General features: G+C 41.6%; 1 protein-coding gene across 3 annotated transcripts in view; it reads right to left on the reverse strand.

The window, feature by feature from the left end:
• sav1 (salvador family WW domain containing protein 1) overlaps positions 1 to 22,599 on the reverse strand; it is a 33,916-nt gene extending 11,317 nt beyond the window's left edge. For all 3 annotated transcript variants that reach the window (XM_068039088.1, XM_068039091.1, XM_068039089.1), the window contains exons 1-2: positions 22,368 to 22,599; positions 14,905 to 15,348 (exon numbers count right to left, since the gene is read on the reverse strand). In XM_068039088.1, the coding sequence (XP_067895189.1) occupies positions 14,905 to 15,348; positions 22,368 to 22,461 (538 nt within the window). In that variant the 5' untranslated portion in view covers positions 22,462 to 22,599. The remainder of the gene's footprint in view (positions 1 to 14,904; positions 15,349 to 22,367) is intronic.
• Between the last annotated feature and the right edge of the window lie 575 nt (positions 22,600 to 23,174).

Raw genomic sequence — 23,174 nt, forward strand, 5'->3', positions numbered from 1 at the left:
ATAGCATCACAAGAGCAAATTCAGATCAACCAACTTCCCCTATTTGGATAAAAAGAAAATTGCAAAAACCCAGCAGTTTCATCTGCATCTGTGAAGGGAGAACAAACTGGATGACTGCTTTGCTATACATCTTTGATCAGTCTGTAGAGAATCTTGATCTTCCTCAATGCAAACTTTAGTAACTGTATTCACCTTTCTCAGGAAATACTTCAGCCTGTTGCTCTGAACACTGACTTTAGCTACCTCAAACCTCAGCTGTATTCTGTAATCCCCAATTCTGTATAGCAGGGGGTGCTGAGATTGTGGGATATTGCAGTGTCTTAAAGGGTGAGTGAAGGAGGCCGACCCATTGTTAGAACACAGTTCTAGCTATGATTAGAGTGGGCCAGGGTTTTTTTGGGGGGTGGGGATAAGGGAGAAGGTTGATCAGTTTCTTTCTTTCTACATTCACTTTTGTTTTGGTTGGGGGGGGAGTGGGGGGGGGGGCAGATTGGTACAGATAAGTATCTCCAGAATCCCAATTTCTAACCTTTGCCAGTTCTGATGTAAGGTCACAGATCTGAAACCGTAGCTCTGCTCCTCTCTCCACAAATGCTGCCAGGCCCAAGCATTTCCAGCACTGTTTTTTATTTAAGTATCTGCAGTATGTTCTGTTTCCATTAGATTCCTGTATCTGTGGATTTTCCCCAATTTTTCTCGAATTCTACTCTCCTCTGCCTCACCCCTGCATTCTTGCTGCTGTGGGCTTTTCCTGTGCCTCTTCACTATTTTAGCTAGTTGTACCATCTTTTAACGTCATTTCATTGCCTCACCGAGATTATTTATATCATCCAACAATTCCCTGTTTATCAAGCAAATCTGTAGGTCACTCAACCCATTAACTTGTGTTTTGTATCTATTCCTTTGCCCTGTGCCAAGCCCTACTAAAATACTCATCTTCCATTTTTCCATTTTGATGAAAATTACACCCCAAATGTGAACCTGTGTATTTTCAACATTTGCTGTTTCTACAAATGGATCAACGTAGACATGAAAGCAGAAGAGTGTCAATTTTATAAATAGCCTGGTTTCTGAAGTGAGGCCAATTGGAAGCCAAGTAAAGTGGCTTCCTTTGTTAGGAACTTGTGAAAAATTCTGGTTATGACAGATCTTCCTACCGAGACTGACACCACGAAGTGAAAAAGCTCCACTGCCCTGGCACCGTTGGAGCTCGATTTCTGAGTAACTATACCTTTAGATCATTGAAGTCAGCTAGAGTCCATTCATGCAGCTAGCACAGGTACATTGAAGTATTTCCGCTTCCTTTTCTTGGCAATTTTTTTTGCATTCTTTTCTAAACATAAACTCCTTTCCTCTTGCCTCAGCTGAGAGCTTGCCCTTAGGCGAACCCTGTGCCATCCTAAAAGTTAAGTAGCTCAACAAATGTATCGAATGAGCAATCAGGAGATGGATCCTCAGGTAACTTGCTGTGAGCATTCTCTATTTTTAATAAGTCACAATGATGGTCACTAGTCTTTCCTGGCATCACCTTCATTTGATACCTGAAGATATTTCCTCTTTACAGCCTTTACCTGCTGTGTTATTTGGATTCTTGTGAAGCTGTCAGTTGCATAGATAAACAAGATGCAGCACTTATAACAAAAGTATCAACTGCACATTAATGCTAGAGTTTCATGGTCTGTTAACAATCTTCAAAAAGAGTTGGCACAAATCAGCCCACCTTTTTTTTTTTTAAAAACGTGTTTTCTCTGTTTCACAGGTGGCTCTTGAGAATTCCAGACAGCAGCATTTGGATCTGAACAAAATGATTGATATTATGGATACAGTAACAAGAAACTTAAAAAAAAAAGGTGAGGGCTAGGTAGGAACAGTTTAAGACTATAGACCGTATATACTCAAAGCTCTGCTCTCATCGACACACTTCATTCTACAGGGTACAGGGTCGAATGAACATGAGCATGGTATATTGGGCATTGTACAGCAATATTTTCATGCTTTTATCCTCAAAAGATGGGTGCTCCAGACAGTGGGGAACTAGGCACAAGACTGCAATAGTTCTAATATTGGAAAAAAAACAATGTACAGTACAAAAACATACTAGCAAGATGATTTAAACAGACAGGCATCTGGTTACCTTTTAGGCAATCACAAGCAGCCCTTAGGCCCAAGATCCAAGCTCAAAATCCTTTGAATGGGTGCATAAGATGCTTAATGGTTAGAGAAAGTACAATCAGAGTAGTACAATGGGATTATGTGAATATCTTTTCCCCACTCCCCTCCTTCACCAGCATTTTTATGCTTGCAACTGAGTAAATGGATGTGTGAAAACAAAGATTTAAGAAATTAATTTGGAGAAAAAGATATGATTTACAGTTTAAAACAGCAGCGTTTACTATAAACTTTCATAAAACCCAACAGTACTTGATCATTGTTCTAATCACAAGTCACCAACACACAGTGTCAACAGCGCTGTCAAGCACCACTTGAACAGCAACAACCTGCTCAGCGATGCTCAGTTTGGGTTCCACGAGAGCCACTCAACTCCTGACCTCATTATAGCCTTGATCCAAATATGGACAAAAGAGCTGAACTCCAGCTGTGAGATGAGAGTGACTGCCCTTGACATCAGGAAATAATTTAACAGAGTGTAGCATCAAGATGTCCTAGTCAAACTGAAGTCAAAGAGGATCGGGGGAAAACACTCCACTGCTTGCAGTCACACCAAGTGCAAAAGAAGATTGTTGTGCTTGTTGGAGGTCAATCATCTCAGTCCCAGCATATCGCTGCAGGAGTTCCCCAGGATAGTGTCCTAGGCTCAACCATCTTCAGCTGCTTCATCAATGACCTTCCCTCCATCATAATGTCAGAAGCTGGGACGTTCGCTGATGATTGTACAATGTTCAGTACCATTCGAAACTCCGCAGATACTGAAGTGGTACCCGTCCATACGCAGCAAGACCTGGACAACAGGTCTTGGACTTGCAGGTAACATTTGCGACACACAAGTGCCAGGCAGTGACCATCTCCAACAAGAGAAAATCTAGCTATCTCCCCTTGATGTTCAATAGCATTACCATTGCTGAATTCCCCCAAAATTATCATCCTGGGAGGTTACCAGTGACCAGAAACTGAACTAAAGCAGCCACACAAATACTGTGGCTACAAAATCAGGTCAGAGGCTGTGAATTCTGCAGCAAGTAACCCACCTCCTGACTTCCCAAAGCCTGTTCACCTACAAGGCACAAGTCAGTGGAAGGAGATAGTCAAGTCTGAAGAAGTAGTCAAGAAAGAGTAGAAGACCATACCCCAGCTCACTTTCCAGAAACTCCCAAGAAAAGACCCTGCGAAGTCCACTCTGTCAATTCATCTTGTTTCCTGAATTTCAAGAAACCCTGCTAAAAATAATTCTCAACGTTGCCTGAAAAGAACTGTTCTAAAGATTTCAGTGACCTGCCTGCGTGTGCTAAGATAGAGTGTATGCCAGTTTGGGAAATCTCCCATCTGTTTCCGTCAAAAAGGAACATGCAGGTAACCAAAATGCTTTTAGTCTGTACCAAAGCTGTGGGGGAGCGCGTGAGAGGGAGCGAGGGACAGGAATAAGGTAAAAAGAGACTTTAAAATTTAGTTAAGGTAGAAAGGGGACTTTTAAAATTTAATGTTGGATTTTCAAAATTTGATCTGTGAGATATTGTTTTACTTCATTACTAGTAATGACTTGCTTTATAGTAAACTGTTAATTTTGTTCTTCAGTAAAGAAACCTGGTTAGTGTGATCTATTCTGGGGAAAATAGTGCATCTGATTGACTGTTTAAGTAAGTGGGAAAATTAAAATGTTTGAACCTGTGGAGAAGTGGGACTGAATTAACAATGCACTCCTCTCGTGTTGGTTGTAACATATTTAATTATATTCACTTGCCTGGATGAGCGCAGCTCCAACACCACTCAGAAAGCTCAACACCATCCAGCACAAAACAGCCCGCGTGACTGGCACCCCATCCATCATCTTAAACATTTACTACCTGACACTGCAGGTTGGTGGTGGAGCACTGTGCACCACACAACATGCCCTGCAGCAATTCGCCACACCTCCTTCGACAGCACCTTCCAAACCCATGACCTCTTCCACCTAGAAGGACAAGGGCAGCAGACGCATGGAACACCAGAACCTGTAAGTTGCCCAAGCCACACACTATCCTGACTTGGAAATATATCGCCGTTCCTTCACTGTCACTGGATGAAAATCCTGGGAGTGGGAGAACAGGATGTTCCATGCTGGAGAGGGTGCTCTCATCGCAGCTGGAGGCGCCAGGGATCGCAATCTCTGTAGCCAGTCTTTGAAAGAATTGTTACTGAGCATGAAAGATGGTTGGAGTTTTTGGGGAAATGCCTTCCAGCTTCTGCTGATAGGAGGCAAATAAAGCTTACTTACAATAGTGATTTACAAGCAGAACTGGATACACACCCAGGCAGTATCTCCAGTGCTGAGAACCAGTGGACAGTATCTCCTGTTTGAATAAAGGCTTTTGTTGGTCAAGTACTTAAATCATCTAAGTGTTGCCATTGTACATGATTCAAAAAAGTTATTCAACCCTTACAGCTCAAGAATTCAGCAGTCCCATAACGACTTGTTAAAGAAAGTAATTCAACTTTGGCAATATGCTGAAAATTCACCATTATGGTATTACGTAAATTTTAAGAGTACTTTATATCCATATTAGAAAAAACTATATCCAATCGAGCCTCTTCCCACCGCAGTTCATACCTACTCAGAGCTGACATTTTCCAGCTCACCTTCATAGTCACATCCTTTTATTTTAATTTTACTGAGCTCAACTACTGAACAAAACTGAACAGCATAGCAATATAATGTCAAGTGATGGAAGTCATGTCTGATCACCAATTATGCAATCAGCTTCCAAGTACAGGCCAAGAAAAATTGAAGGAGTCAGACCATACTTGCTTCTCCTCCAACAGCCAGTTCAACAACTGCTAACAGTTCCCATACTCTCCTCAGGAGATCAGAAACAGGCCCAAGAAAGCAATACAATAAAGTGTTTCATGAATAGATAAATTAAAGATCAAAAAATGACATCCTCCTAAATTTGACACTACGAAATATGGGAAGAATAGAATATGGCACAAAATGCTTTGTCAGAAAAACTGTTATTCACCTTCACAGCCTTGTTACAATTCTGAATTATCCATGTGAATTGTTACCCACACAACTGAGATATTAAGCTGGTTTGAAGCCAATGTCCAGAAGGTTAAAACATTTCCAGATGCAAACTTTAAGCACTCTTTCTTGAACTTTATTAGTAATCAGAACCAAATAGATTTCTTTTTAAATAAGGGCATCAGACTAGTGTCATGTCCACCCTCAAATACACAGCACGACTATTGAAATGCCATGGCCAGCATACTACCCAACGGCAATTTTATTTTCCATTTATAATCTCGCTCATTCATACATATCACCTGTACTCTAGTACAGTTCCACATTGTCAATATTCATACGTGGGGTTAGACCGTTAGTGTTGAGGTGGGGGAAAAGGAAACAATGACTTCAATATAGACATATACATAACAAGCATCAGAAGTAATCATAGCCGATTCTTTACTGTTCAAGATTGGGGATACGGAGTCCAGTTATAGCACCTCTATCATTCAAGCTGAAAATGCCTAACTCAGCATAGGGACTGAATCAGAGATCCTTCGGGTCTGTATGACTCAGTACCAACTCACATGGAGCCACTGTGGAGCTACTTATTTTCAATAATAAAGCTCACAGGTTGAACTTGCTGCAATGCTTTGTTTATTAAGTGCAAAAATAGGATAGATAATGGAAAGCTGAGGGAATTTCAAACTTAAAATATACTTTAAATCAGGGGTCGCCAACATTTTGAGAGACCTACTACTGATAAAAGGAAAAATATCACGAGCCATCCCCTCCCCCTGTTCGTTCGTCGCCCACTGGTCCCGTGGTAATGTCAGTGCGTGCAGTGACATCAGGATGCGCACACGTGGATTAATGCTGGCAGGATGATGTGGACCATTGACTGTGTTGTCAGGAGCTTCATGCGAGCCACTCAAAGGTCAATGCGAGCTACCAGTAGCTCACGATCGACGTGCTGGTGACCTTTGCTTTATATGGAAAATCACTGACAAAATACAGATGTCCTTCTGCACTTCCTACAGATTGGAGGGTGGCAAATGTAACCCCACTATTTGAAAAAGGAGGGAGAGAATAAACAGGGAATTACAGACCAGTTAGCCTTACATCAGTAGTGGGGAAAATGCTAGGGTCCATCATAAAGGATGTGATAGCAGAAAAGCATAAAAGGGATTGGACAAAGTCAGCATGGGTTTACGAAAGGGAAATCATGCTTAACAAATCTACTGGAGTTTTTGAGTATGTAACTAGTAGAATAGATAGAGAACCAGTGGATGTGGTGTATTTGGATTTTCAGAAGGCTTTTGATAAGGTGCCACATAGGAGGTTAGTGTGCAAAATTAAAACACATGGGATTGGGGGTAATATACTGGCATGGATTGAGAATTGGTTGACAGACAGGAAACAGAGTAGGAATGAACGGGTCTTTTTCCGGTTGGCAGGCAGTGACTAGTGGGGTACCGCAGGGATCAGTGCCTGGGTCCCAGCTATTCACAATATACATTAATGGCTTGGGCGAGGGAACTAAATGCAACATTTCCAAGTTTGCAGATGACACAAAGCTGGGGGGGAATGTGAGCTGTGAGGAGGAGGCAAAGAGGCTCCAAGTTGGGCGAGTGGGCAAATTCATGGCAGATGCAGTATAATGTGGATAAATATGAGGTTATCCACTTGTTTGTAAAAACAGAAAGGCAGATTATCTGAAATGGTGATAGATTGAAAAGGGGGAGGTGCAACGAGACCTGGGTGTCCTTGTAGACCAATCGCTGAAAGCAAGCATTCAGGTGCAACAAGCAGTTAGGAAGGCAAACGGTATGTTGTCCTTCATTGCAAGAGGATTTGAGTACAGGAGCAAGGATGTCTTACTGCAGATTATATAGGGCCTTGGTGAGACCACATCTGGAGTAGTGTGTGCAGTTTTGGTCTCCTTATCTGAGGAAGGATGTTCTTGCCATGGAGGGAGTGCAAAGATTCCTGGGATGGAGGATTGATGTATGAGGACAGATTGGGTCAACTAGGCCTATATTCGCTAGAGTTTAGAAGAATGAGGGGATCTCATAGAAACCTATAAAATTCTAACAGGACTAGACAGGCTTTATGCAGGAAAGATATTCCCGATGGCTGGGGATTCCAGAACCAGGAGTCAGAGCCTCAGGATATTGGGTATGCCATTTAGAACAGAGATGAGGAGAAATTTCTTCACTGAGAGGGTGGTGAACCTGTGGAATTCTCTACAGCAGAAGGCAGTGGAGGCCATGTCATTAAATATATTCAAGAAGGAGAGAGATATATTTCTTAATGCCAAAGGGATCAAGGGATATGGGGAGAAAGCGGGAACAGGGTACTGAATTAGACGATCAGCCATGATCTTTTTTGAATGGCAGAGCAGGCCCGAAGGGCCGAATGGCCTACTCCTGCTCCTATTTTTAATGTATGTTTCTACGTCTCTGCCACTTGGATTCTGGAGCAGCTCCCAATGCTACATATTTTTAACCATTTTAATAAACTTCAATTCTACGTATCAATGATTTGACTATTTTCAGAAAAAGAAAAAAAAAGGACAAAACTATTGCTCATTCAAATCTATTCATACATTTTTTGGCAGAAAGATCCGTCAAAACTAAAATAACCAGATGCCTTTGAATCAGGCCACGATTTCCAATAGTATTGCCTGTGCTTTGTGTCACAAATCACAAGGAAGGCTTATTTAGGTGGATGTTTTAAATTTCATAGCATACTGTAATACATAACTAGAAATTAAAAACAAGAAATGCTGGAAATACTCAGCAGGTCTGGCAGCATCTGTGGAGAGAGAAACAGAGTTAACGTTTCAGGTCAGTGACCCTTCTTCAGAACGGACGCTGCCAGACCTGCTGAGTATTTCCGACATTTCTTGTTTTTATTTCAGATTTCCAGCATCTGCAGGATTTTGCTTTTATTTTAGATACTTGAACTAATTTCTCTCCAATTCTTGAAGAAGTTGATTCGGGTGTATGGTTCCATGGTCGCCAGGTGCCCTTCAAGACTTCCTAAATGATTATGCATACGAGTTGAGCCATGGCATACATCAAAATGGAATGATCCTTTCAAATGAAACCCACCTTCATGCCCAGTAAAGACACATCATATTCCTAACTTTTAAGATGTGAACTTTTTTCAATGCGGATTCCTTAAAATTGACTTTTTCTTTTAAAAAAAAAGTGGACAACGTGCTGCAAAGGTAGCCGCTGAAGGTCAGATGACCCGGCCTGTATATTCAAAAACTGCCTCACTATCTCGAAAGGACAAAAGGATACATTCCAGTCTAAAAGGTGCTAACTATGCCCATCCTGAAACCATCAAGAGACATTCCTGAATTAAATAGATTCTTCTGAGACAAAGGTGGTGTGAATTAACCACATCATAACAGAATGATATTAAAACAAAGTGCTAGAAATACTCAGCAGGTCTGACAGCTTCTGTGGAGAGAGAAACAGTTAACATTTCCTACCCCATTCAGACATCAACAGATAACCATAGATTCCACATCCTAGTCCATTGTGTGGTCACACCAAGGGAGAAGGCCATGTGTCAACTAACAGAAATGCTAATGTAATGGATTTTGACCTTAAAAGGTAGGCCTCTGGAGAGGGGAGATTAAGCAACATCACAGAAAGAAGTCCAGTCAGGCACTGTGGAAAGATCTAGCCAGGCAGATCTACACTGCAACTTGCTGCAGCAGAGACCTGAAAGTGAGCCACCACCTCAGGTCTGAAGTCCAAATCACCAGAAGCCTACAACACCTCAACAAGCTCAAGACTACAAACACCCCGGCCTCCGAGGAAATTCAACCGGTTTACCATAAACCACGAATGCCTACCTCATTTAATTACATCCTACCCTTCTTTATCTTTCGTGCACGTGAGGGCAAGGGGGCGCATGTGCGAGAGGGAATGTGTGGGTGAGTGAAGTTACAACCATTTTGGGAATTGTGTTAAAATAAATAGTTATCTTGTAGGTTAACCTACAAGAAAGCCGATCATTTGTCTGGCCAAATATATTTCCCATACCACCCTCCAGCAAAGACCAACACAGTAAAAACCAGGGATCAAAGCTGAACATTTTGGTCTGTAAGACTTAAATAAATACTCACTGCCTGAGTGAAGGAGGGAAAATTTTATTATTTTAAACACACACTGTAGACTATTTCTAAAGTTGTTAAGCATTTATTATGGGTCACCATGAGCATTACAGATTAAGACACAGGACTAAGCCAATATTTAGAGGCCAGATCTTCAATGTTGCTGAAGTTAGGCTTGAATTCCAGATTTCAAAACAGTAGTCAAAAACATTTTTTTTTTAAATTACACTTTCATGCTTCGTTACCTTTAGAAGAGAAGGCAGCAAGAGCTACATTTTATTTTATTTTTCTAGAACCATCCCAATTTCAGAAGACACACCATGAAATGTATCTTGGCTGCGCAGTGGTTAACACCGCAGCCTCACAGCTCCAGCGACCCAGGTTCAATTCTGGGTACTGCCTGTGTGGAGTTTGCAAGTTCTCCCTGTGTCTGTGTGGGTTTTCTCCGGGTGCTTCGGTTTCCTCCCACATGCCAAAGACTTGCAGGTTGATAGGTAAATTGGCCATTATAAAAATTGCCCCTAGTATAGGTAGGTGGTAGGGAAATATAGGGACAGGTGGGGATGTGGTAGGAATATGGAATTAATGTAGTATTAGTATAAATGGGTGGTTGATGGTTGGCACAGACTCAGTGGGCCAAAGGGCCTGTTTCAGTGCTGTATCTCTAAACTAAACTAAACAAAGAATAATGCATTTATTTTAGGATTCTCATGTTCCAATCCTTTTCCTTCTGAAGATGCTAACAAATATATAAAGTCAACAACTCAAGGAGCTACAGCCTAAGCAGCTATTAAATTTTGTTAATAAAGGTCAGTATCTTACCTTTAAAATGATTCAGGTTTTGCTTTCTCCCCAATATCTTTCTCTTTTGTAAACAATGATGCAAGTATTTAAGCTCCCCAATGTCGGTTTATCTATTACACTATCCTCTCCTCTTAGGGATCCCATCTCACATTTAACAATTTTTTTTTTTTTTTTAAACTGATATATTTGTAGAACATTTCACTGTCTTTAATATTTATGACATGCTCCCTTTGTTTTCCTTATCCCTCAACCTCCTTCATTATTTTCTCATTCTCTATTTATCATTTTTATAGGCCCCATATGCCTCCTTCAATTTCTGTTTGTTTCCAACTCTTAAAAGTTTCAGGATGCCACGGATCAGTGAAGAATAAGCCGAGGTAGACAAGGTTGCAGAAATGGAAATCAGACTTGGTGATTGCAGCATGTGGATATTGTTACAATCGAGGCGGGAGGAGTGCACTTCATTCAATCCCACTTCTCCACACGTCACAACATATCAATAAATTTTCCCACTTACTGAAACAGTCAATTAGATATTCTATTTGTCCCCCGAATAAAGCACACCAACCAGGTTTCTTTAATAACAAAAATTATCCAATTATAAACCAAGTCTTAAATCAATAATGAAGTAAATATATACACCACGAATTGAAATACTAAAGCCCCTTATTTTTATCCTAGCCCTCACACACACATATACACAACCAGTTAATCAGAAAAAATAAAAGAGATCTTTGTTCACAGCCGTTACAAAGAAACAGAAGGAATAAAATAACTTATACTGAAGAGAAGAGATGGACGTCTTGGTTTTGACGAGGTGTCCTAAAGTCGAATAGGTGGCTGCCACTAGGGATCTTTCCAGGCAAGGTTGATAACAGTCTGTTTGGGTAGGTGTTTAAAGAAATTCAACTACAGAAGGCTTCACATAGGTCTTCCATCAGGTGTGCAGCAACAAAGGTTTCAGTTCTCACACATTCGATGCAAAGTTCTTTTAAAAATGCAAGGTTTTTGCAGAAATACAGGATTTCTTCAAAGTACAAGAGACAACAGTACAACGTGATACAGGCTTGTGCTTTTCAAGAGCAGGGATGCTTCAAGAGAGGCAACAGTTATCTGGATTTTCTTCTGATGTCCTCGCAGGTCCATAAACAAACTCCAACTGCCTCTTTTAGTCCAAAAACCAGCTGGCTTTTAACAATTCAAAATGAAACCAACTTTTTTTTCCCCAGGCAAGTCCTATGATCATCATAAATCCTGACTTGTCAATACAAAATAGCTCTCAAGTCAAACCCCCTGCTATGTTTACTTGAAATCATGTGCTTTCCAGTACTTGTTTACTGGTCAAACTTTTGTTGACCTTCCATTAAAAAACCCCACAAAGTTCAGCAATGTCCAGATGATTCAAAGTCCATGAAATCCTTTTCAGTTATTAAAAATATAGATTCAAAAGTTTTAACACAAAAATGGAAACTCAGGTAACAATATAAAGCTCAGTTCAGGGCAGAACAGGACTCCAAGTTGTAAATGGTCTGGATCTCACTCGGATTGAGCCTTGCAAGTAGTGTTGCAAGTAGGGTTCAAGAGACGAGCTACTAGTCGCAGAGTTACCAGACTCTGCCCTGCTCTTGTAGCTATGGTGTCCCAGTTAAGCTTTTGGTCTACAGTGATCCAAGATGTTGATGCTGGCAGTACCACTGAAGGTCCAGAGAACATTTGGACTTTTTAAATCATCGAAGATGGTCATTACCAGAGGACCAATGTGGCTTAAATGTTACTTGCCATATGTCAGCAAGTCTAGACATTGCGCAGGTTCTACTGTGACATAACCTTATTGGAGGAGGTGCGAATGGAACTGAACACTGTGGGGGTCACCGCTGAGGCCTCGTGTCTTGAGGCTGTGATAATTGACCTTCACCAACCATAACCATCTTCCTACGTTCCCCATATGATCCTAGCCACTAAAGGTTATCTGATGCCATTACCCACCCCCGCCCCCCCACCACAAACACCCCTTATATAAAAATGGTGAGCACTCCAAACATTTCTCTTCAGCTTACAAAAATACTCAGCATTTCCACCCCTCCTCCCATCTCCTTTCGTAAAATTTGCATTCTCCTTCCTAGTACTGTGAAAAATGAGATGACAGGATTAAGACAGAAATTCATATTCACAGTTTTAAAAAAATTCAATTGTGTGAAAGATTAATACGGAATTTCTGTATCTAAAGCCACACGAAAACTTAATTTGAAAGACAGCTCATGAAGGAGTGCCTTACATCAAACCTGATGTTGAAGTGAGGAATGAATGTCAACAAGGACATTAGGATCTTTCATGTGCACCTGAACTACTGCAATAGGCAGAGGGTGTCTCAGTTGAATATCTCACCCAAGGTTTAGCACTCCTGAATGCAGCATTCCTTGAATACTGCACTGGAGCGTCAGCCTATATTGAACTCAAACTACAAGTATGGTTGAACCTTTAACCTTCTGGCTCAGAAACAAGAATGCTACTGAGTAAAATTGATATGCAGTCTTGCTCAACAACTACATGGATAATACTCAGCAGGTCTGGCAGCATCTGTGGAGAGAGAAGCAGAGTTAACGTTTCAGGTCAGTGACCCAGTGAAGGGTACATAGTGAAACATAGCCTCATCTGCTGGAGATCAGCTAATTCAGCAGAAAGAACACAGAACCTAATCTAATGTTTCACTATTCCTGGATCTTCCTACTCTCCTGCTGTCATTCCAGGCTTGATTCCCTGCCGGATAAGCCTACAGCTTCCCTCCAGAATCCCCCAAGATATATCTGTAGCCCCCATCCTAGTCTCATCTACATACTGCTCCCCGCTGACTTCATGCAATCAACCTCCAGATATAGGCTAACAGCACAAAGCTCTGACTACTTCACAGTCTCTGTTCTGTCAGACTGCTTATCCAACATCCAGTCGCAAACTCCATCCTCCTACCTAGCCACTGTCGCAGGCTGAACGAGTCCGTTTACAACCTTGGTATCCTTTCAGCCCTGAGCTGACCCCATAAGCACTGCATCACAAAGACCATTTACTTCCACCTCCGTATCATCCATCTCACTCCTGCCTCAAATTTATCCACGGCTGGAATCTTTTATGCTTTTGTTGTTTCTAGACTCGACTGAAAACACCAAACACAACCAAAATAGTTGTAACAAAAATAAATGATGGAAATACTTAGCAGGTCTGGCATCTGTGGAGAAAGAAGCAGAGTTAACGTTTCAGGTCAGTGACCCAGTGAAGGGCCACTGACCTGAAACAATAACTCTGCTTCTCGCTCCACAGATGCTGCCAGTCCTGCTGAGTATTTCCAGCAGCTGCAGTATTTTGCTTTTATTAACTACATGGATAAGTTCTTCTAGTTCCCCTAGTTGTCTTACAGACTCTTCGACTAATCAACAATCTCCAGAGTGTAACAGAGCAGACATACCAGAAACTTGTCAAACAAAATAGTACAGGGTTGGATTATTTCACAGGGAAAAAAGGCTGTAGGAGGATGCACTGGACAAATTTTGTTAGCGAGTGCAAGCTTCAAGTGTGGAGGCCACTAATTGGGAGAGACAAACAAAAGATTCTGGACTTAAAGCAGCTCCTCAAATCACTGACCAATTTTGCTACATCTTCACCTTCAAGAAAAACTTCAGTTTTCAGGTCTGCAACAAACAAATCATAAAAGTGAAGTAACCACATACATGTTCCCTTTTAGTGTCAGTATGCAATTCTAAACCCCCTGGAGCACTTTACCTGACATCTTTAGTGCTTTTAAAACACTTCTCAACCAGAACAATTAAAAGGTCTCTTATCAGAGTGCGGTGAAGCTGGATTCACTAGTGAATCCTAGAGATGAAAGGCATCTTCCTGGTGTGAACTCACTGGCGTATCTGGAGACTGGAGGACTGAGTAAATCTGGGTAAATTCCTAACCTGAACCTGTATTATTGGATTTCGGACTTTAGAAAGGAGGATGCCAAATATGTAAAACATGGGTGTTACAGAAGCCTCATCTATAACTGGCATAAGATATGGATAACATGGCTCTCCTGTGAGGCTCTGGCATAGTAGAGCACACTATACCTTTATCCAATCTGTGCAATACTTCAGAGATTTTGATATTGCTATTCCAAGCTATGACATCACACTGATGACCAAACTAATTAAACCATGCCCAAAAGGGACTAAAATTCATAGCTGGTCACTTTAATAGATAGCACTTCAAATTCACACACCAAATGAAGAAAATGTTGAAAGCTGAACCATCAATCTAAACCAGCAACCCTAAAGCTAACTTAATCATAAGTCTGCTTTTCAGAATTTGTGGCGCTGAACTACTTCAAACAGGAAGAGCCCTCAAATATGTCTAAATCTACAAAAGGCACAGTGCAAATTACTAGAAAGATATTCCAAAAATACTAAAATTAACACAGCAAAGAGAGGGGTACAGTTCCCAAAAAAGGTGCTGATTGCAGTAATAGGACGACAGATAATTTCACACATGAAATTCCTTAGGCTTGTGGTGAAATAACATTTAGCTACGGTTAACACACTTCCATTACATTTACAATAGAAAATCAGCAGCTATCTTTCAAACTATACCACATGAAGCGAAAAAGTAAGTATTTTGGTAAATGTAATGAGGAGTGCACCATGTATTCACATGCAAGCATATCCATATAACACGAGAAAGTAGCAAAATGACAAGTCCAAAAATAAATTAAACTCTCCATGTTCTGTTTGGGAGAACATATATTTGCACCCAGTTGAGCACTCATGAACAGAAAGCTTACCTACTGGAAGTCTGCTTTGCCCCTGTGGTAACCGTAGAAAAGGATCAGGTCTGTGATCATAATATCTATAGTCATCCCAGACACGCTCGGCTAAATGCCGCCGTCTTTGCCCATCTTCATAATATGGTTCAGGATAATAATAATGGGCAGCAGGCTGGCCAACGTCACCATTCTCAGAGTTAATTTCAGCTAGAAAGGATTGTGATGAGACACCATATTCTCGAGGAACTTCAGATAGACTACGTGGGATGTAGGAAGGTCCTGAAGGTCTGCTGCTTTCACGTCTAATGATTTCACGTGCTGGCCTTTGGACAGGACCTCGTAGGAAACTTTGGTTTCGGGAAACCAGATCAACTGAGGGGTAAACAGAAGTTCCTGTCTCTAATAAAACATCAGTCCGTCTTGGAATGGTTGGCCCATGGCGAATAAATGAAGGCATTAAATCTGTAATTAAAAAAGACAAGCATTACATGCTGGTTTATAGTTTTTTTTTTAATGAGAATACAAAATGTTTTCAATGTAACATTCAACACAACTCAGTTGCTTAGAGAGTTTAAAATGGACTCTTACTTTTAAAGGGCATGTTGAACTGTATCCAGTTATTTCTTCAAAACCAGATATCAAAATCCTCCACATTAAAATAATGCAGAGAATAAAGAATTTGCCTCCAAATTCATCGCTAGTAATTGCCCCAGTAACAATACAAAATTTTCCAGTGACCCATATTTACACAAAGAAATTTTCTACCAAAATATATGATATCCAATGATAGGATAACAAGTGATCTACAGGAACGATGTTACAAGGCAGCAATGAATAACTACCTCCACAAAAGCATTCCCCCATGGATAACCACACAGCATGGTGTAGCACCAAACTGGGTGCGCCCAAATCACAGCCAAGGCACAAAACAACTCAGCTTTTCATTGATTTATCTGGTTCAAATTCTGTTGGCTTGGAGGTTTCAAAGACCCATTTTTAATGCTGCTGCCCCATTAACGAGTTGTGAATCAAGATCTATTGGTACCAGTAGCTTGAAACATACAAAACTAATGAAGTACTAACATGAAAGCTCACATGATGTGAGGAGGCTACATACATCTAAAAGTAGTTCGAACACAAGGGTTTGACTGTGCCTCTTAACCATACATTACAGTTAGCTGATCTCAACTAGGAGTAGCAGTTAGGATACAAATGACCAACATCCGTAGGCTACATAAGACAAAGTTAGTCAACATTTCCTTTTGGAAATCAGATGCGAGAGTCATTAGATGAGGTAGAGGGAATACAAGTTCAGTTACAAATGCTCTCCACAGTCACATTTAATCAACCAAAGCAAAATCTAATTCGTAGATGCAGACTGAAACCTGCGCTTTCACTTGAAGGCTGCCATACATATAAAACCTTACTCGCAGCAAGAAGCTTAGTTTAGTTTAGAGATACAGCACTGAAACAGGCCCTTCGGCCCACCGAGTCTGTGCCGACCATCAACCACCCATTTATACTAATCCTACACTAATCCCATATTCCTATCACATCCCCACCTGTCCCTATATATTTCCCTACCACCTACCTATACTAGTGACAATTTATAATGGCCAATTAACCTATCAACTTGCAAGTCTTTGGCATGTGGGAGGAAACCGGAGCACCCGGGAAAACCCACGCAGACACAGGGAGAACTTGCAAACTCCGCACAGGCAGTACCCAGAATCGAACCCGGGTCCCTGGAGCTGTGAGGCTGCGGTGCTAACCACTGCACCACCGTGCGGCGCCTTTAATAAGAAAGTTGACAGAATAAAATTTGCAAGGCTGCTTAGATTTCAAATGACAAAAGATCAACCTCCCAAGTCAAGAAATTATTACAGCTCACTATAAAAGTTTGACTTAAGTGTGGAAATTCTAAAAAAAAAGCTTCCAGAACATTTGGCAAAAACATCCAACCTTTATTGAGTAGTATGTGGGTTAAATTTCTACAACTATTTACAATTTATGTTAAGTACTTCAAAACCAATATAAAGATCAACTTGAAATTCAATATCACCAAGACAAATGTCCAATGCACATCGATACATTATATTCCATGGGCAGGTTTTTATATAGAAGGATCAGGACTCAAAGCTGACCACAGCTTCAACCTACAGATTCTTAGGATTACAGATTTTGTTCTGTTTACATTTGAGGTATACTTAAACGTTCTTTTAAAAAAAATGCTTTCTCTAAACTGCACGTATTTTATGATGTCAGTGTAGATTTTGTTTCCGTAGTGCTTGTGGAGGAGTTAATGCATCTGAGTTTTTTGGCATAACTGCCTGTGCCAATTAGTAATATGGATCAAAGGGTTGAGGTGACTTACTTGGTCCAGGTTTCTTTGTTTGATTTCCTCACCCAACTCCAATAGAGAGGAAGCTCTATGATTAGTGACTGGGTTGTGGTACTGTGGGAGGGGCCATTATGAGCCTCCAAGAATGGGCTTGGGTATATCGCCAGTTCCAGACAGAACGTTATTTTTGCAATTAAGCTAGAGTTGTGCTAATCTGGATATTGCAATGCCCCTCCACCCCCTACCAGTTCTCCAGTAGAAACCAAGCTGGAACTGCAAAACTGGTCACAGTACTTGAAGTCTCCAGGGGAAAAAAGATAAGACACCTATCCACCCCTCTTCAGGCTATAACCCCTACTGTCTGGTATTGAGGGATAAGATTTGGACAACTTGCACAAGGTGCCAGTACTTGTGGCACATGATCTTGAATTGGGCTTTATGCAGTTTGTCACAGGAATAAGTGTTGAGGATCTGTCTGCGAACTGCTTACCACTCTTCAAATTTTAACCAACAGCATAGGTCTCATTTTAAAACTTTCCTTGTTTGCTCTTCTGATTTTAGTCATGGAAAGAAGTGTGGCGCAAAGGGCGGAGACATTTTATCGCATTAAAAGGTGCCACAGAAATTCAAGTTGAGGAAGAATTTGTGGGAATTGCTCATGCTGAAATTTGTAAGTATTACAAGGGTTTGAACATAGCAACATTGGTCACTGTCAGGAGATAAAATGCGTCTGACTGGTACAAAAGTATAATCTGCTCTTCTAAAGGTGCTACAAGCGTAATCCCTTTCATTATGCCAAGCTTTGAATCCATCTGAGGCAAATTGCTCCCGTTGTATCTAAATTATAGAAAAAGCGGGGTGAATTCAGGCTGTGCAAAATTAACATCTTAAAATGAAAGGAAATTCATAGGAATGTGTTAAACAGCTGCAGGCTAACAATGTAAAGTACACCTTCATCCTACAATGTTGTTAGAAGAACACATTTTATTTATTCATTTACAAGATGTGGGCCAGCATTTATTGCCCTGCCCTAAATTCCCCTCGAGAAGGTGGTGGTGACAACTGAATGGCTTGCTAGGCCATTTCAGAGGACAATGCTGTGGGTGTGGAGTTACATTTTCAACTGGACAGAGGCTGATGGACCAGGTTGGATCTTCAGCGTGGCACAGGCTTCCTGTCCCCTGCTGCACCAATCAGCACTATGACTCTGGAATCTGAGCATTCCTCATGCTGTCAGCCTGGCCATTAGAGGTACAGCCTTCAACAACCTCAGCCCTTTTCTCTAGAAATCCTTCCAACTCTCTTTACCCTCTTGAAAGCCTTCTCTCTGCTTCAAAAGCCTTAAAGATGCAACTTTGAATAAACTTTTAATCACCTCTCCTAAATTTTCTACCAGGACTCAGCATCCATTCATCTTATGCTCCCTGTAAAATGTTTTTGGATGTTTCTCTACCGGAAAAGTACGATATAAATTTAAGTTTTAAGTTGCTGTGAGGAATGAGTTACATAAATTTTGGGTTAGTACTATATACAGAACAATGAAGTCACAAAAAGCTCCCAAAGATAAATGACTTGGCACCATTAATTCTAAACTATATCTTGTTTACACACTACAAACTGATACAAGGAAAACACTCTGGGATTTACTAGACTATGATAAATACAATGAAAAGGCTGCTTGGAAATTAACAGTAGTGACTATGTGTGGCATGGAAGATATAAAAATTATTTGCATTTTGATCTATGAATGTGCAGTTTACAAAGGATTACTGTTTCAGGAAAGACAGCAGTAGAGTATTTTTCAACCAGTAATTTACAAACAAGACTACTTCAGTTGCAACAGAGATTAGTTCGAGACTACAGAACATGTTAAAACCCTCAAACCATAAAAACCCTTCCTTTTGGATGCTTAAGATCTAAAAGTTTCAGCACACTATTTAGAACAAAGTGCTACTCAGAGTCACTTACCATATGTAGCTTCATAATAAAGGGATAACTTCAAGCAGCATGGATATAAACATCAAGCAGCACAGATATAAAACTAGACAGAAACTGCAGCTATAAACAACTTCCAATCCAGTATCCTATAATTTACCAGTTTTACACAAAAAACACACTCCTATTCCAATCACCAATTCACATTCCAAACAGGGAATTATTAGAGCCAGCAAGTAACTACTTTACAATTAATACAGAAATCATTTTACTTCATCCATGGAACCTTTTCTATACTATATTTACATTATATGTACAATATTCAAAATGCACTTGAACTAGAAATTTGCAAACAAATGAATGCATAAATAGCGAAATTACCACTGTCCTGTTTGGTTTGGGGGAGGGGATGGTGGAAGAATCAATAAAAGCAAGGATGATAGTATTCACTAAAAATAGCATCAACTATATTTAATATTACTAACCTCTTAAATAATTTGCCTATAAGTATCAACAGAATTACAAACAAAGAAATGTTATCCAAAAGATACCAATTTAAGAAGGTTAGGCAAAAGCTCTTGTTTAGACCATCTAAAAAAAAAATCATCAATCAAGTGCAACTTCTGGAACAAGCTTAGTATATGATTCCTGAACTGCATTTGGCAAGAATAAATGAGAATTCAGAGCTAAAAGCAGGCTATCCCTTTCCATAACACAATTTTAACCAAGGTTTTTTAAAAAATAGGTTCCACTCACAATTTATGCAGTTAACACAAATGACTGCATTTCGAAGGAAATTGCCATAGACTTTACAGTAGACAGTCTGTGTACTTTCTATAGATACACAAACAGCTGTGATAAAGTGCACAATTGTTCTCCAGAAATATTTAAAAAGTGGATAAATGAGTACAACATAGTAAATTGAATTTACATTCAATACACCTTCTTCGGTACTGCTACTTCACACAGCAGTATACCATGTCATTAATTTATACCATACAGTTGACTATCCCACAATAAAGAGTGCAACCAATTGAGCAGAACTTCAAGTCTCATCACAAGTTCAGGAAAATATATTTTAATCATCTTTCCATGCTTAAATTAATTACTAAACATTCATGAAAGACTTAATTTTTAAGACAAAGAGACTGAAAGGGAGAAAAGTGATCAGAGCTAGGGTGGATGGGGTATGAAGGTTTGGCTTAGCATGCAACAGGAAGGGAAAAGCAGAAAAGACAGCCAAACAGATGGTCTCAAACTTGTAGCCCATGAGCTCTTCACATCCGTTGGAGGCAAGACAGGAGATGGTTGGTAGTGGTAAAAGAAACTGGAGTTATTTTTGCTCTCCAGGATGATCCTAGAGCAGTGGCTGAAATAGGAGAGACAGTAAAGTGGGCAAGGATATCAAAGGTGGATGTGCGGGAATGATGCTGCAGAACAACGGGTTAAGCATTTCCTTTTGTTTTTCGGCGGAGGCCAGGGGGCTGCTGGGTAAGTAAAACACTATATATTTGGGCGGTTTAAAATAACTTTCCTTTCAGTGCAGCAGCTTTTTCGGGAGCAGCGTGTGAGCGAGTGAGCAGCTGGGAAAGTCCGTTTGAAAGTAAATTTAATTTCCTTTTGTTTTTCGGCGGAGGCCAGGGGGCTGCTGGGTAAGTAAAACACTATATATTTGGGCGGTTTCTGAACCTGAGACACCACACTTGTAGTGTCTCCCACCCGCCCTCCTCCTCTAACCAAAAAAAAGGACTCGGTGGGGTGTTTATAAGGTAAGGCTTTTTCGATTTCTCTGGTTTTATTGTGATTGGTAAAAACTTTTTGTTCCTTTTTCATTTAACTAAGTTTAAACTTAAGATTAAAAATGGCAGGAGATCTCAGACCCGTATCATGCTCCTCTTGCTCAATGTGGGAGCTCAGGGACATGGCTGATGACCCTGACTCCTTCACGTGCAGGAAGTGTGTCCAGCTGCAGCTCTTGTTAGACCGCATGACTGCTCTCGAGCTGCGGATGGACTCACTTTGGAGCATGCGCGATGCTGAGGAGGTCGTGGATAGCACGTTTAGTGAATTGGTCACACCGCAGATTAGGATTGCTGAGGGAGAAAGGGAATGGGTGACCAAAAGGCAGAGAAAGAGCAGGAAGGCAGCGCAGGAGTCCCCTGCGGTCATCTCCCTCCAAAACAAGTATACCGTTTTGGATACTGTTGAGGGAGATGGCTCACCAGGGGAAGGCAGCAGTAGCCAGGTCCATGGCACCGTGGCTGGCTCTGCTGTTCCGAAGGGCGGGAAAAAGAGTGGAAGGGCTATAGTCGTAGGGGATTCGATTGTAAGGGGAGTAGATAGGCGGTTCTGTGGTCGAAAACGAGGCTCCCGAATGGTATGTTGCCTCCCAGGTGCACGGGTCAGGGACGTCTCAGATCGGCTGCAGAACATTCTAAAGGGGGAGGGTGAACAGCCAGTTGTCATTGTGCACATAGGCACTAATGATATAGGTAAAAAACGGGATGAGGTCCTACATGCAGAGTTTAGGGAGTTAGGAGCCAAGTTAAAAAGTAGGACCTCAAAGGTAGTAATCTCAGGATTACTACCAGTGCCACGTGATAGTCAGAGTAAAAATGAAAGAATAGTCAGGATGAATGCGTGGCTTCAGAGATGGTGCAGGAAGGAGGGGTTCAGATTTTTGGGACATTGGGACCGGTTCTGGGGGAGGTGGGACTATTACAAATTGGACGGTCTACACCTGGGCCGGACTGGAACCAATGTCCTTGGAGGTGCTTTTGCTAACGCTGTTGCAAATAAAACAGGGTTAGTAACAGAACTGCTTGCATGGAGCTTCAACTATATTAAAAACCCATTACAAGCTCCGCCCGTCAAGCCATGTCCACATACCTCTCCTCACTTACTGCCGTCCTCAACTAACAAATCGCAAGGCACGTTTACAACTTATCACCCACACCCCCTCCCCGCCCCCGCCCCCACCACCACCCCCACCCCCCCCAAAAATCAGATGCTGACTGGCCGATACTTCTTTGAAGAGTTAAACGCGAACAAGAGACGCAGCAAAATGTTAGTCCCAGAGCCCCCGCCCAGGGGGCTGCCCCAGGACGCAGACGGCCGATAAGGGAACTTTAAAACGTACCCACCTTTGCCCCCCAGCCAGGCCCAGGCCCAGCCCCCGCCTTTCCCCAGCCCACCCCGGACTCACTTCTGAGAAGTGGAGACGTCTCCTTCTTGACGTACTTCCCCTGCACCTCGGGCGGTTTGGACGCTTCGTTTTTACTTTTCTTCCTTGATAACATCGCTTTAAAGAAGCACTTCGCCCCTCTAACATAGCGGAGCCCGCATCCTGCCTGTCGCTAGTCACCCAGAGACAACACCAGCACCCAAACCGCTCCGCCGCTTCACACGAACTGCCCCAACCCCGTGGAACGCTGGGAACGAGGGGGACCAGGCCGCCTCCTGACATGCGCAGTACTCACCAATGTTTACATGCTGCAGCCAATCAGCGGTGCGCGGCTAAGCACGCGCACTGTGCCCCTCTGCTCTGGCACCTTCCTGTTGGTGAACAGCTACCACTGTCGGTACTGATTTGTATTCTGCACCGCCACAGCTATAATCCGACTGCAGTAACATATATTTACAGAGAGTCATTTACGGCACAGAAGGAGGCCATTCGGTCAATGGAGTCCATGCCGGCTGTGCATGGAGCTATTCAGTCAGTCCCACTCCCGGGCGAGATCCCCGTAGCCCTGCAAGTATATATCCTTCAGGTGGCCCTCCAACTTCCTCTTGAAGTCAATGATTGTCTCCACTTCCACCACCCTTGTGGGAAACGAGTTCCAGGCCATTACCACCCACTATGTAAAAAAGTGCTTCCTCATATTCCCCCTGCATCTTTTGCTCAAAACTGTTAATCTGTGTCCTTGTACCATTTGTTAATGGGAACAGTATTTCCTTCTCTGTCATAATCTTGTACATTTATATTAAATCGCCCCTCAATTTCCTTTGTTCT

This window comes from Heterodontus francisci, chromosome 9, assembly GCF_036365525.1.
Source record: "Heterodontus francisci isolate sHetFra1 chromosome 9, sHetFra1.hap1, whole genome shotgun sequence".
Taxonomy (NCBI): Eukaryota; Metazoa; Chordata; class Chondrichthyes; order Heterodontiformes; family Heterodontidae; genus Heterodontus; species Heterodontus francisci.